At 48.0% G+C, this 15,471-nt stretch overlaps 1 protein-coding gene across 2 annotated transcripts in view; it reads right to left on the reverse strand.

Moving 5' to 3' along the window:
* Window positions 1-224: 224 nt before the first annotated feature.
* The window catches only part of WIF1 (WNT inhibitory factor 1), a 358,763-nt gene continuing 343,516 nt past the window's right edge, over window positions 225-15,471 (reverse strand). For both annotated transcript variants that reach the window (XM_069629749.1, XM_069629750.1), the window contains one exon: window positions 225-986. In XM_069629749.1, the coding sequence (XP_069485850.1) occupies window positions 865-986 (122 nt within the window). In that variant the 3' untranslated portion in view covers window positions 225-864. The remainder of the gene's footprint in view (window positions 987-15,471) is intronic.

Below are 15,471 nucleotides of genomic sequence, written 5' to 3' on the forward strand. Positions count from 1 at the left end.
TTGATAGGGTTAAGCCCCATGTACTGGTACGGACATGCCCGCTAAATTCTGGCTTAACGCTATAACACTTTTCAGCAACACTTGGTGTGTATGTGTGATTGGCACAGGTGTCCTTGATAGGTCTCCTAATGTTTCCTACAAATTCATTTGTTCTATTACTAAAACATTTTCATTGAATGCAGCAACATCAACTTGAAGGAAACACACACATGAACGACATAATATATAGTGGGTAACTTTATTTTGTACACAACAGACGACATTCTATGGAAATCGTCCTAACATAAACAGCACATTGCTTTGAGCTCTAAACTCAAAGGAAATTGCTCATACAATATACTCCCACGCTAACAATATATTATATTGTTAAAAGGCCACTGTCACTGTGTCCTTCAACACACTTCTTTGTGATTGCAAAAATGCATTGTCATGTGTCTATATTATTAAAACGTCTAAATAAATGGAAATAGACCAATTAAAAAGTGTAACAAGCAGCGAACGTCTATGTCAATATCTCTCAACCCTTTCCTTAAAAGCAATTGACTCTGATGTAATACAATTCAATTATATATTTTATTAAACAGCTGTAATCTTAGGTTATATTATGAGTTACATCCTTAAAAAAAGAAAGTTTAATTAATCTCTACTTTTTGAAATATGTTACAAAAGATGAGACGCACAGAGAATTCAGAGGTCTACAAGAAACAACAAACTGTCAAGGGAGCAGGATATCTGAGCTCAGTGTTTGGTGAAAAAGCTCATTGAATTTGAGTCGCCCATTTTGTACCGCAACGAGCAGCGCTCAGAGAAGCTTATTGAAGACGGTGAACTCAATGTTGCCAAACAGATTCCAGATGTGGGACATCACCAGATGTAATTGGATTCCGGTGGGTCATGCCTTTCTTCTGCCTTTTTAGGTGGAGGTGTTTGCTGCCTGTGCTTGGTGACCGTTGGCCGGAGGCCGTTAATGAGGCCTGCACCGTAACCTGAAAAAAGAAATCGGCAGCAGATTTAGAAAATTATAACAGTAGATTGCACACTGAGTTCACATTCTCTCTTTGAGCATTTGCTGTACATCCTAGCTCCAGCACTCCATTTGCTGTACATCCTAGCTCCAGCACTCCATTTGCTGTACATCCTAGCTCCAGCACTCCATTTGCTGTACATCCTAGCTCCAGCACTCCATTTGACATTGTTGGAATTGTTTTTAGGAAATGTTCCTACTGATAAAGCAGGAGTAACAGGGACTTAGCACCTGAAGATGCATAATGAACTTGCCAACCTTCGACCAAGAAAGTAGTCCAATGTAGCATAATGTAACACAGAGCAGGTCATTTATAATTATTATTGGCCCTGGCCCAATTTGTAGCCCAGGGTCACAGGAAAGGGTGTGCCTATAGAGATTGACTGTTCCTAAAGCCAACATTATCATGTGAATTTGACAGACGTGAGGCAGACGTGACACTCCTTTCTCACTATTCCACCAGCTCTCCTCCACCCTTCAGCAGTTACCTCGCTGCTCACTGTCCTAAAACAGATATTAGATGAGGCCTTTATCATCAGTTACAGACGGTCTTTTAAGGAGTCTGATTGGCTGTCCTGCTCTCAACATTCCAACGAAGGTTCGAATATGCCATTGCATACTGAACTCTGCAAACACATTTCATCGTTCGAGGGCATCCAGGGTGTGGTGGAGAAGGGTACACTGGATGCACCTCGAACCCACGAGCAGGAAGTGACTTAAGGCAAGCTCTATTAGAGGTGGTGGTGAATGAAGGTTGGCAAGGATCGAATGTTTTTTATCATAGCAGCATCGGTTCATGTAGGCAGCGAGGAGTCGCTGCAGCTTAAATACGGTGAGAACATGCGTGGGAAGATGCATGTGCTGTGGTTGCATGCATCTGTCCACCATTCTGTCAGGCCATCTGCTGCTCTCTGCCTATATAATACCTCGGCCTGCATCTCCAGCTAGGCATCACCCTGTCTGATCATATCTGATACCCCGGCCTGCATCTCCAGCTGTGAATCACTCTGTCTGGTCATATCCGCTCCCGACCTGCATCTCCAGATGTGAATCGCTCTTTCTGCTCATATCTGATCCCCCGGCCTAAATTTCCAGCTGTGAATCACTCTGTCTGGTCATATCTGATTGCCCGGCCTGCATCTGTGAATCACTATGTCTGGTCACAGGTCATATCTGATCCCCCGTCTGCATTTCCAGCTGTGAATCACTCTGTCTGGTCATATCTGATACCCGGCCTGCATCCCCATCTGTGAATCACTCTGTCTGGTCATATCTGATCCCCTGGCCTGCATCTCCAGCTGTGAATCACTATGTCTGGTCATATCTGACCCCCCCCGCCTGCATCTCCAGCTGTGAATCACTCTGTCTGGTCATATCTAATCCCCCGGCCTGCATTTCCAGCTGTGAATCACTCTGTCTGGTCATATCTGATCCCCCGGTCTGCATTTCCAGCTGTGAATCACTCTGTCTGGTCATATCTGATCCCCTGGCCTGCATCTCCAGCTGTGAATCACTATGTCTGGTCATATCTGACCCCCCCGGCCTGCATCTCCAGCTGTGAATCACTCTGTCTGGTCATATCTAATCCCCCGGCCTGCATTTCCAGCTGTGAATCACTCTGTCTGGTCATATCTGATCCCAGACCTGCATCTCCAGCTGTGAATCACTCTTTCTGCTCATATCTGATCCCCCGGCCTACATTTCCAGCTGTGAATCACTCGGTCTGGTCATATCTGATCCCCTGGCCTACATCTCCAGCTGTGAATCACTATGTATGGTCATATCTGACCCCCCGGCCTGCATCTCCAGCTGTGCATCACTCTGTCTGGTCATATCTGATAGCCCGGTCTGCATTTCCAGCTGTGAATCACTCTGTCTGGTCATATCTGATACCCAGCCTGCATCCCCATCTGTAAATCACTCTGTCTGGTCATATCTGATCCCCTGGCCTACATCTCCAGCTGTGAATCACTATGTATGGTCATATCTGACCCCCCGGCCTGCATCTCCAGCTGTGCATCACTCTGTCTGGTCATATCTGATAGCCCGGCCTGCATCCCCAGCTGTGAATCACTCTGTCTGGTCATATCTGATCCCCCGGCCTACATTTCCAGCTGTGAATTACTCTGTCTGGTCATATCTGATCGCCCGGCCTGCATCTCCAGCTGTGAATTACTATGTCTGGTCACAGGTCTTATCTGATCCCCCGGTCTGCATTTCCAGCTGTGCATCACTCTGTCTGGTCATATCTGATACCCCGGCCTGCATCCCCAGCTGTGAATCACTATGTCTGGTCATATCTGATCCCCCGGCCTACATTTCCAGCTGTGAATTACTCTGTCTGGTCATATCTGATCGCCCGGCCTGCATCTCCAGCTGTGAATCACTCTGTCTGGTCATATCTGATCCCCTGGCCTGCATCTCCAGCTCTGAATCACTATGTCTGGTCATATCTGATCCCCGCCTGCATCTCCAGCTTTGCATCACCCTGTCTGGTCATATCTGATACCCCGGCCTGCATCCCCAGCTGTGAATCACTCTGTCTGGTCATATCTGATCCCCCGGCCTACATTTCCAGCTGTGAATTACTCTGTCTGGTCATATCTGATCGCCCGGCCTGCATCTCCAGCTGTGAATTACTATGTCTGGTCACAGGTCATATCTGATCCCCCGGTCTGCATTTCCAGCTGTGCATCACTCTGTCTGGTCATATCTGATACCCCGGCCTGCATCCCCAGCTGTGAATCACTATGTCTGGTCATATCTGATCCCCGACCTGCATCTCCAGCTGTGAATCACTCTGTCTGGTCATATCTGATCCCCTGGCCTGCATCTCCAGCTCTGAATCACTATGTCTGGTCATATCTGATCCCCGCCTGCATCTCCAGCTTTGCATCACCCTGTCTGGTCATATCTGATACCCCGGCCTGCATCCCCAGCTGTGAATCACTCTGTCTGGTCATATCTGATCCCCTGGCCTGCATCTCCAGCTGTGAAAATCACTCTGTCTGGTTATATCCGATCCCAGACCTGCATCTCCAGCTGTGAATCACTTTGTCTGGTCATATCTTATCCCCGACCTGCATCTCCAGCTGTGAATCACTCTGTCTGGTCATATCTGATCGCCCGGCCTGCATCTCCAGCTGTGAATCACTCTGTCTGGTCATATTTGATCCCCTGATCCCTTGGCCTGCATCTCCAGCTGTGCATCACCTTGTTTGGTCATATCTGATACCCCGGCCTGCATTCCCAGCTGTGAATCACTCTGTCTGGTCATATCAGATCCCCTGGCCTGCATTCCCAGCTGTGAATCACTCTGTCTGGTCATATCAGATCCCCTGGCCTGCATCTCCAGCTGTGCATCACCTTGTTTGGTCATATCTGATACCCCGGCCTGCATTCCCAGCTGTGAATCACTCTGTCTGGTCATATCAGATCCCCTGGCCTGCATTCCCAGCTGTGCATCACTCTGTCTGGTCATATCTGATACCCCGGCCTGCATCTCCAGCTGTCAATCACTCTCTCTGGTCATATCTGATCGCCCGGCCTGCATCTCCAGCTGTCAATCACTCACTCTGGTCATATCTGATCCCATGGCCTGCATCTCCAGCTGTCAATCACTCTCTCTGGTCATATCTGATCGCCCAGCCTGCATCTCCAGCTGTCAATCACTCCCTCTGGTCATATCTGATCCCCCGGCCTGCATCTCCAGCTGTCAATTACTCTCTCTGGTCATATCTGATTGCCCGGCCTGCATCTCCAGCTGTGAATCACTCTGTCTGGTCATATCTGATACCCCAGCCTGCATCCCCAGCTGTGAATCACTCTGTCTGGTCATATCTGATCCCCTGACCTGCATATCCAGCTGTGAATCACTATGTCTGGTTATATCTGATAGCCCGGCCTGCATCCCCATCTGTGAATCACTCTGTCTGGTCATATCTGATCCCCTGGCCTACATCTCCAGCTGTGAATCACTATGTATGGTCATATCTGACCCCCCGGCCTGCATCTCCAGCTATGCATCACTCTGTCTGGTCATATCTGATAGCCCGGTCTGCATTTCCAGCTGTGAATCACTCTGTCTGGTCATATCTGATACCCGGCCTGCATCCCCATCTGTGAATCACTCTGTCTGGTCATATCTGATCCCCTGGCCTACATCTCCAGCTGTGAATCACTATGTATGGTCATATCTGACCCCCCGGCCTGCATCTCCAGCTGTGCATCACTCTGTCTGGTCATATCTGATAGCCCGGCCTGCATCCCCAGCTGTGAATCACTCTGTCTGGTCATATCTGATCCCCCGGCCTACATTTCCAGCTGTGAATCACTCTGTCTGGTCATATCTGATTGCCCGGCCTGCATCTCCAGCTGTGAATCACTATGTCTGGTCACAGGTCATATCTGATCCCCCGGTCTGCATTTCCAGCTGTGCATCACTCTGTCTGGTCATATCTGATAACCCGGCCGGCATCTCCAGCTGTGAATCACTATGTCTGGTCATATCTGAACCCCGACCTGCATCTCCAGCTGTGAATCACTCTGTCTGGTCATATCTGGTCCCCTGGCCTGCATCTCCAGCTCTGAATCACTATGTCTGGTCATATCTGATCCCCGCCTGCATCTCCAGCTTTGCATCACCCTGTCTGGTCATATCTGATACCCCGGCCTGCATCCCCAGCTGTGAATCACTCTGTCTGGTCATATCTGATCCCCTGGCCTGCATCTCCAGCTGTGAAAATCACTCTGTCTGGTTATATCCGATCCCAGACCTGCATCTCCAGCTGTGAATCACTTTGTCTGGTCATATCTGATCCCCGACCTGCATCTCCAGCTGTGAATCACTCTGTCTGGTCATATCTGATCTCCCGGCCTGCATCTCCAGCTGTGAATCACTCTGTCTGGTCATATTTGATCCCCTGATCCCTTGGCCTGCATCTCCAGCTGTGCATCACCTTGTTTGGTCATATCTGATACCCTGGCCTGCATTCCCAGCTGTGAATCACTCTGTCTGGTCATATCAGATCCCCTGGCCTGCATTCCCAGCTGTGAATCACTCTGTCTGGTCATATCAGATCCCCTGGCCTGCATCTCCAGCTGTGCATCACCTTGTTTGGTCATATCTGATACCCCGGCCTGCATTCCCAGCTGTGAATCACTCTGTCTGGTCATATCAGATCCCCTGGCCTGCATTCCCAGCTGTGAATCACTCTGTCTGGTCATATCAGATACCCTGGCCTGCATTCCCAGCTGTGCATCACTCTGTCTGGTCATATCTGATACCCCGGCCTGCATCTCCAGCTGTCAATCACTCTCTCTGGTCATATCTGATCGCCCGGCCTGCATCTCCAGCTGTCAAACACTCCCTCTGGTCATATCTGATCCCCTGGCCTGCATCTCCAGCTGTCAATCACTCTCTCTGGTCATATCTGATCGCCCGGCCTGCATCTCCAGCTGTCAATCACTCCCTCTGGTCATATCTGATCCCCCGGCCTGCATCTCCAGCTGTCAATTACTCTCTCTGGTCATATCTGATTGCCCGGCCTGCATCTCCAGCTGTGAATCACTCTGTCTGGTCATATCTGATACCCCAGCCTGCATCCCCAGCTGTGAATCACTCTGTCTGGTCATATCTGATCCCCTGACCTGCATCTCCAGCTGTGAATCACTATGTCTGGTCATATCTGATAGCCCGGCCTGCATCCCCAGCTGTGAATCACTCTGTCTGGCCATATCTAATCTCCCGGCCTGCATCTCCAGCTGTGAATCACTCTCTATGCCCATAGCTGATCCCCCGGCCTGCATCTCCACCTATGAATCACTCTGTCTGGTCATATCTGATCTCCAGGCCTGCATCTCCAGCTGTGATTCACTCTGTCTGTGTTTTTCTTCATTGCTCTGTTTTTATTTATGTGTCACTCTGATGGGCTCCCTGTCTAATGTCCTGACTTCTACTTGCCTCTCTTTCTGTCTCTTTCTCTATCCAGACCTGTCTACCACTATTGTATTTCTATCTATCTATCTATCTATCTATCTATCTATCTATCTATCTATCTATCTATCTATCTATCTATCTATCTATCCATCTATTTATCTTTGCACCTATCGATTTAGCTATCCATCTATGTTTATCTATCTATGTTTGCACTTATATGTTGGCACCTACCTATATATGATGATGATTTATTTATTTATTGGATGATTTGTTTATTCATATAGCACCCATGCCTAAGCGCTGTACATAGAACATATTTACATATATCACCCAACCGAGGTTGATACTCATTTATCGACCTCGGAAGGATAAAAGGCTGAGTTGGCCTTGCCGGGATTCGAACCTGCAACCTACAGGGACGTCATTTGCGGGTGACCAGGGGTCGCACCTGCAACCCCTGCGATCTCCCTTGCTACCCCAGTGGTCTACCTTGCTACCCCTAAATGGAAGATCCTGGGCTGTGGCCAGCGCCATGTGGCTCTTTGTTTCTGGAGTGGCCGGCTTTATTGTTCAAGCCTCTCAAAAAAGGGGGGGGGTCGGGAGTTCCACAAGTGTAACACTTTGAGCAGTGACCCTAAATATGAAAGAATAGGAATAACACATAATTTGTCCTTCTGGAATTCTATACAATAATTGCTAGACTCATTAACGGTTTATTTCAGGCACACTTCAGGGGGTGAGTCACTGATTTAGTCTGTTCTTAAACACCTCGAACTCACAATGCAGACACAAACATTCAAAAAGCATTTAGAGTAGAATACGCATACATTTCAGACTATGGGCCTGATCACGACTTTGGCGGTAACGCCGGCAATATTACTGCTGGCGGTATTAGCAGTACCGCCGAACTCCGTGGGGCTAATAGCACCAGATCACAAGTTCGGCGGTAATGTAATTCCCCATTCCCCATTGAGCCCATTCGGGAATGCCCCATTCCCCATTGGGCTCAATGGGAAAAATTCACGCTCTTACCGCTGGCAGATTTCCCGCCGGCGGTTATAGCGCGAATTTTCGGCGGATTTCGCCCCAGCCAAGAGCTGGGGCGAAATCCACCGAAGTCCTGATTTGGCGGACCCTTAAATCCGGCGGTAATAGCGCGACCGCCGGATTTAAGGGTTACCGCCAAAGTCGTGTGAGGCCCTATGTATTTTGCTTTTTTGCAGGTTGCAGTTATAGCATGTTTTTTCTGTGGTTGTCTCTGTTACGATCATCACAAAACATTCCAGCTTGGTGTCCTCAGTCACTTGACAAAATACTTGTGCCTAAAAGCTTGTGTACAGTGTAGATGCGTTTGACCATAGCACCTAAAGTGGCCTTTGATTTCATTGTGGCACAATTAATGCTTTAATGTAATGTGTCTATCTTTCCTATCTCCCTGGCTTGCTGTTCAGGATGTTTGTTTGCATGTATGTGGTAACCAGTGCCAAGAGTATGGGATGGCGTGTGAGTGCGCTGCTTTTCCTGCGCTCCTCTGAATGATTTAATACACAGTTATGAACCCTCCCATGGTATGTATTTTACCAACCTCTGAACCCTGAAAAGTAGATCCACGCAGGCTTGACATGTGGCCAACTTTGCACCAGATCTGCAGATGAACTGGCCTGCTGTTAAATCTCAGTTATCAGTTTAATGGTATCCACTACAGAGTGTAATTTGCTTTCTGACGTTCAGAACATTCAAACATGTAATTGCTCATTTTACTTCAGCCGGTAAGATAGCTATATCCGACAAGATATTTCAGAGGGTTGAGCGCTCGCTGCTGCAATGTGTGTATTCGGTTGGTTCGAATCCCTGCAAGGCCAACCCAGCTTTTCATCCTTCTGAGGTTGATAAACGAGTATCAACACACGTTGGGTGATATTGCATGTATATTTGTTCTATATAAAGCGATTAAGCATAAGTGCTATATAATAACACATCATTATCATTTGGCCTTGTATGTCTGCTTCCATTCACATTAATTTGGTAATATGGCCCTATACACATTGATATTAACGATACATATGGTGATCCATTCTTGTATGAAATGTATATCACATTACAGTGATATTGTAACCATATTTTTCAGTGTGATGCCACTTCCAGCTTTGTAAAGGGGTGAACTCTTGTGTTCCATCACTTCCTGTGATGTCACTTTAGGGTGGGGTCAAATGACATCACTTCCTGGGATATCATCAGAGGTCAAGGGGTGCGTCGTTTGATGTCACTTTCGCTACCCTTGGCATTTTGGTAAAATGACGTCCCTGGCGACCGGCAGATCACAGTAGCAAGCGCTCAACCCGCTGAGCTATCTAATATATATCTATATGTATTCCTATTAATCTCGCTTTATCTATGTATCTTTGGTTCTATCTATATATCTGTAAACTGATTTACAACTGCTATTAAGCTATTACCTTTCAGTAGGCTGCTTAGAGAGAACAATGTCATCTATATAAAACCCCATATATTGATGTTACTGTGCGATAGAGCTAGCTCAAAGTGATCCCAGGATGGTGTGCGAGGATCGGGTAGAAGGTGGCCATAGGTGGTCAATGGGTGGGTAAAACCCCAAAGACACCCACAGGTTGTGTCTCCCTCCTCACACGGCACCTCTCTATCTACTATCTCTACCAATTTGGTAATAGTTTTGGCTTTACAAGTAGCACTGAGACGCCACCTTATTGCCAAAACTAAAAAGGAACAACTGTTTAATAAGAAGCAAACTTTTTGCCCAAAACACAGAGACACACTATTGATCTCAATAAAATACTAGCCGAATGACGTCGGGCACTAATCAAATATTGATAGCTCTAATAATATTGTAAATGCTTTGGATGTCATCTGATGCTTCTCAATGTTTGTTCACATTCCCTCTAAGAAACTGCATTACACTGATAACTAAGAACACCCCTCAACAGTTCTTCAGGGTGAGCATCATGTGGAGGGCGGGGTCTTTCTTCCCCATTCCTGACTATGGCGTACAACCCCTGCCAGCCCAAGCCTAGGTAGGCCCGAGCGAAGCAAGGGCCTCGGCAAGGGCTGAGGGCCGTTACCGGCAATGTCAGCCCACCCCCCACCCCCACACGGCAGGGGTAAAAGCCATTCGCACTCTGGGTTTATCCGGGGTGCAAATGGTTTTTTTTCCTCTGGAGATTGGCTGCAATTATGGCAGGACGCCAAACTCCTGAGGTGAAAATAAAAATAAGATGTCCGCCGCCATAGGTAAAAAGGGACAAAGTCCCTTTTCCATTACCATGGTGGCAGCAGAGAGCGAGAGGAGCGCCGGCACCGGAGTGCAAAGCTCTGGCCCAGCAGGTAAGTGAGGAGGCTGGAAGGGGGTGGGCACGGGTTTGTTTTGTTTCAAAGTGGGTGGGGAGGCAATAGAGAGAAGCTCCCTGTTGCCTCCATACATTTGTGGAAAAAAAGATGGTGCCACCCGGGGAAGGGCCTTGGGTGGCTGGAAACCGTGGATGGAGAATTTTTATTCTCACCCGCTGTTCCAGTCACCTGCCTGGCTGAGAGCTCTTCTCTGGGTGCGAATGTGACTTCCATGTGAGAAGTGTGGCAGATACGTGTTGTGCTGTCCAGTTCTGTGTGGTTTCATCAACCGCATTTACCCTGAACACCTTTTGGCCCTACATGGTTCTTCTTTTAATGGAGTGGGCCCACTTCGTACTCACCCTCTCCTCCTGCCCTCCACGTCGCCCCCACCCCATAACCCACATTAAAATAGACATATGTTGTTAGTACGATCAACAAGACTCGAACACAACTTGGCTGCAGGAATTGTGGTTGATGAAAACACAGATTGCTGTGTCGCCCAGATCTTTCCACAGGCTCTAAACCAACTCAATTAGATACTGTTCCATGAAAAAGCACAAAATAAGCGGTAACACAAGCGGGTGCGTTAGTCTTTCGCACTGTGCATCAATTAAACTGACTGACTGTTCCGTTCTTGTCAGAGCAGGAGACGTTTACTGTGAAATACCACGTCATACCACCCTAACATAAAGGATTGGTTGTTTTCTAACACAGGTTTGAATCCCGGCCCGTGCTTAGAGACTGGTCTCCGGTATTAAACGCGTTATAAAAGATGAATTAATTATGAATATGCATTCCTCTTGAAGCAGTGCAAAGGGACTGTGATCACACTTGGCACCTTATAAATTACCAATAAATGTATTGCATGGTCCGCCGTAGCAGCACTCTAGCAACGGCTAAACTGGACTTCACACTGTAAGAGTACAGTAGCGGCACTCTAGCAATAGCTAAACTGGACTTCCCACTGTAAGAGTACAGTAGCGGCACTCTAGCAATGGCTAAACTGGACTTCCCACTGTAGGAGTACAGTAGCGGCACTCTAGCAACAGCTAAACTGGACTTCCCACTGTAAGAGTACAGTAGCGGCACTCTAGCAATGGCTAAACTGGACTTCCCGCTGTAAGAGTACAGTAGCGGCACTCTAGCAATGGCTAAACTGGACTTCCCGCTGTAAGAGTACTTTTTGAGATGTCTATACCTTTCGCACCGTTCAACAGATCTTAATGAAACATTCCCCTAAAAATGATACGGTTTGATTCTTTTTTGTGAGGGCCCGTCTGTGTAGTGGTGGGGTTGCGTGGAGATTTTAGTAGAGTGTGGTGCAAATCCTTCGTTTCTCATCTGATTTCTCTTAGGTTAAACTTTTCTCTCACCTACAACCTGAAACACTAAATTAATTTGTGCCAAACTGTCACGAGGAGCGGGTGTCCTGTCCCAAAAGTGGGCTTTTTGCCTTAATGCAAATCTGTCTGGCATTTCTTTTTTGTGGCCATAATCCTCTTGCAACTTGATTAAAGGGCATAGCGTGAGCGTATCATAGACTAGGGATTCTTTCCTAGTTCCTCTTTTGTGGCTTCTTTACATCCTCGTGCCAAGGCTTTATTGGTACGCTCCGATTCATTTTGAACCTACCATTTTGTGTTACCTATAATTATAGTTCAACATATTGGTGGTGCCCGCCCTTCTCTTCGGTCAGAATCCTGTTAGTGACATCTTGGCTCAGCCAAACTGTTTACTGAGCTACAGCGCCGCTTTTAACCTCTTGGTTGGCCAATTGGCGTTCGCAGACCCGTTGACGGGCCACACATTTTAATAAAGAGCACATTTTAAAACAACTTGTTTCGGAAATTGAAAAAGTTTTCAAACGACTGCTACTGCTATTTGCAGACGTTCTGAAGGGTCCTGCAGGCCTTGGGGTCGCATAGTGTTTCATAGTGGCAAAGAAGCACTATCCCTCTATCTGGATTTATCTGTCTCTTTGTTGTCTCTGTCTATGTGAGCGCCCTGAGACCTTTGGGTGAGAGTTGCGCTATACAAAAAACTATTTAGTTAGTTAGTTAGTTATTTAGTTAGAAAGGTTGATAGGGTCAACAAAGAGTGCAAATGGCAAAAGAGCCACTCTTTTCATGGGGCTCGCAGACCCAACCCTCGGCTCCACAGGCGGGCCCTCGGGCCAGGGCCCGGTCTCATGCTTGTGGTGAGCCTGACACAGACCTGCGGACCTGGCTTGGTCTCGCAAGCCGGGTTCAGGTGCTAGTACTAGCACACGGACCAGCCCGCAGTTCCCAGCCACTGGCAACGTCGGAAGCCCACTTTGGGTGTGCATTCACAGTGCTCAGTTGTTTCCCAGCGAGGCTTGTACTTTATAAATCACATACATACATGCATACAGAGATTGCGTGAAGTGGCTTTCATGCCTGTCACGTATGAGGGCAGGATTAAGAGATGGTGCAACATCGTACATTTATTCTGGATAAAGGAGCAAAGCAGTGGTCGCGGAAGCAAGACCGCGCAGAGCAACAGAGGTTCGAATCCCGGATCCGCGCTTTAAAACCAAACTCAGGTATTGTATTAGGCGCGTTATAAAACACCAATTAAATAAATAAGTAGCCCCCAATGATTACCCTGGCCTGGGACGGCAGGCACAGTGACACCACCAGGATTGCACCCATAACCCTTTTGAGGGACGCCAAGCGAAATCATGAATCTTTTCCAGAGCGTCAAGCTCCTGACGTCTTTCCCTTACCCGACCACCGTCACATCTTGCCAGTGGGAACAAAGGTTCTTGCAGTAGATGGATGGCCAGTTGGAAATGTGTCCATACAATCGAGCTAAATATGTTCAAGCAGAAGGCACAAAGATCTAACAGAAGCTGTAGTCTTGGCTCCACCACTTTGCGCCTCTGCACTTTATGAACTGTGGGCATTTGGGCATGCGGGAGGACACGGCGAGTCATTGTATGACGGTCAGTTTCACCCTTCAACCCACTTGCATCATTACAAATGCAGCACGTTTGCCCAGGAGTTATTAAAACCCAGGATAAACAGGAATCAAATTAGAGTCTGGCCTTTATCGTCTATGTTAACCTTCGAGTACGCGTAGCCTTCCGTGATGAATACCATTCGTGCGCCCGTTCTTCGACAGGAAGCGGAGGTGGGGGCTCCAATTATAAAACCCACATTGCGGTCTCTAATCACAGCCGCAAAGTCAAAGATCAAACAACCCACCGGATATTTACACACGTTTGAGGGCTCCGATGTTCTCGCTCAGCTCAGACCGATCCCTCGTCTCTAACGAGAGCAATTTGCGTCTCCAAACCAAACAACAATGGGAACCCCTTCACCGGGACCATTATGCGGAAGAAAGTCAAGCATGATTGTTAGATTAGTTTCTCAGAAGATGCCGGTTAATTAATCGTAACAAAGTCATGCGACTGGATCAATGCTTATTGGGTGATTTACTCTTGCCTAAAGTATGGCTGGTGTTGCGCGGGGGATTTTAATTTCACCATTGTGTCTTCTTCAGTCCTCCAAGACATTTGGCTAACCAATTTCAAAATGTTAAGTAAACCTGCCTGGGATGATAGCCCAGAGCAATGCCCATGATAAAATATTTGTCCAAGTTAATGAAACCACTCAGTTTGGCAGGCTACGTACCAAGTGCGTGTGAGGGTATAGGAGACTCAGAAGGATTTTGGCTGCAAATTACAGCCGAGTTTAAAAATACTTAAAATGAACTATTCTGCCATTGAGGAAAGCTAAATAGGAAAATGTGCCCTTCTCTGCCTGCGGCTGGTTTGTATTTAATCAGGAAAGCACGCTGGAACACTTCAGAAGGAGACGTTTTCTCCTTTACTTCCTCACTGGCCTTTGACCTAAAGCTGGTTCCAATCAGAGCACTGGGCCTAGATGGCGGAGCTCCCTGATTGGACCCAACCGTGCAATGAGGAATTCAAGAGGGAAAGACCAAAAGAACGTGCTTGCGCAATATAACAATGCGCTTCTCGAGCGCGTTTTGAAGAGTTTCCGTTCCCCGGGTTTTAGGAGGCTGGGTTTACGGCGAGCGGTAACGAGTGGCAGGTTTTGGCTGCCTGCTGGTCCTGTCCCACAGTTGGGAGTTTATATTGCGGTGCACGGCAGTAATATGCAGAGCGTTACATCTCAATTGGGAACAGTGCATTTCACGGGGGCGCTTGCTGCTTTGTGGTCGGTCGTGGATTTTTTTGAGCTCCACTAGACAGGATTTCACAGCACGCATATTCGGGATTCCAGGTTGCAGCCCTTTTTGCTCCATTCTGCAATAAGAGATACCGAGGGCCAGGCGGCTGCTTGCAGTGGCTGTGCATGGCTTTGCTAGCTCTGCAATTTCATCAAGCATGGCTTCCGATTTTACACGTTTTAATGTTTCTCTTTGTGTGTGTCATTGACCACTGCTGGCTAAAATGCTCCAGACCCGAGTTGCTAGCACAATGGCTTGTCACCCAGTTGTATGTCACCCCTCCTGGGAGCATGGTAGCTCCCAGGATGGGTGTAATGATCACATGGTGCTAACCATGTGACCAGGGGAGTTGCTAGGTCTGGAAAAGACCCGGGGCTACGCTGATGTAGGAACTGTTGGGACTGGGGGCTAGCTAGTCTTTTGGCTGTAGCTCCTGAGATTCTATCCGGGGCTACAACCAAAATATCAGGGGCTATAGCCCCCTTAGCCCCCCTAGCAACGCCCCTGCATGTGACCAACCTAATAAAATACGACGAGCCGTTTCCAGCTTGTCAGTCGATTCTAAACGGACTCCTGCGTCCTTTGTTCCTGAGCACCATGCTATTGCGGCGCAGCAGGCCGAGGGCCTGCCACATGGGCCGGCATGAGGACGGTGCCCCTGCTTGGCAACATGCGACGCGGCAAAGGACATTAAGGCCCGCATCGCCCCAATGGAAGGGGTATGGCCAATCAAGACCTGGGCTTGTGCCACGGTGAAAAAGAAAGGGAGAGTAGCACCGGGCCGGTTTCGCCGGCCTACATCAGGTGAGGCTGTGGGGGGGCGTGCACACCCCAGAACAACAAAAGTTATGTGTGAGGAGCCTGGGGAAGCCAGAGTACCCTGTCTTCCCCCACAGCATCGAAAGGAGAGGGCTCGCATCCAGTGGGT

Source organism: Ambystoma mexicanum, chromosome 12 (genome assembly GCF_040938575.1).
Source record: "Ambystoma mexicanum isolate Mex_15411 chromosome 12, UKY_AmexF1_1, whole genome shotgun sequence".
Taxonomy (NCBI): domain Eukaryota; kingdom Metazoa; phylum Chordata; class Amphibia; order Caudata; family Ambystomatidae; genus Ambystoma; species Ambystoma mexicanum.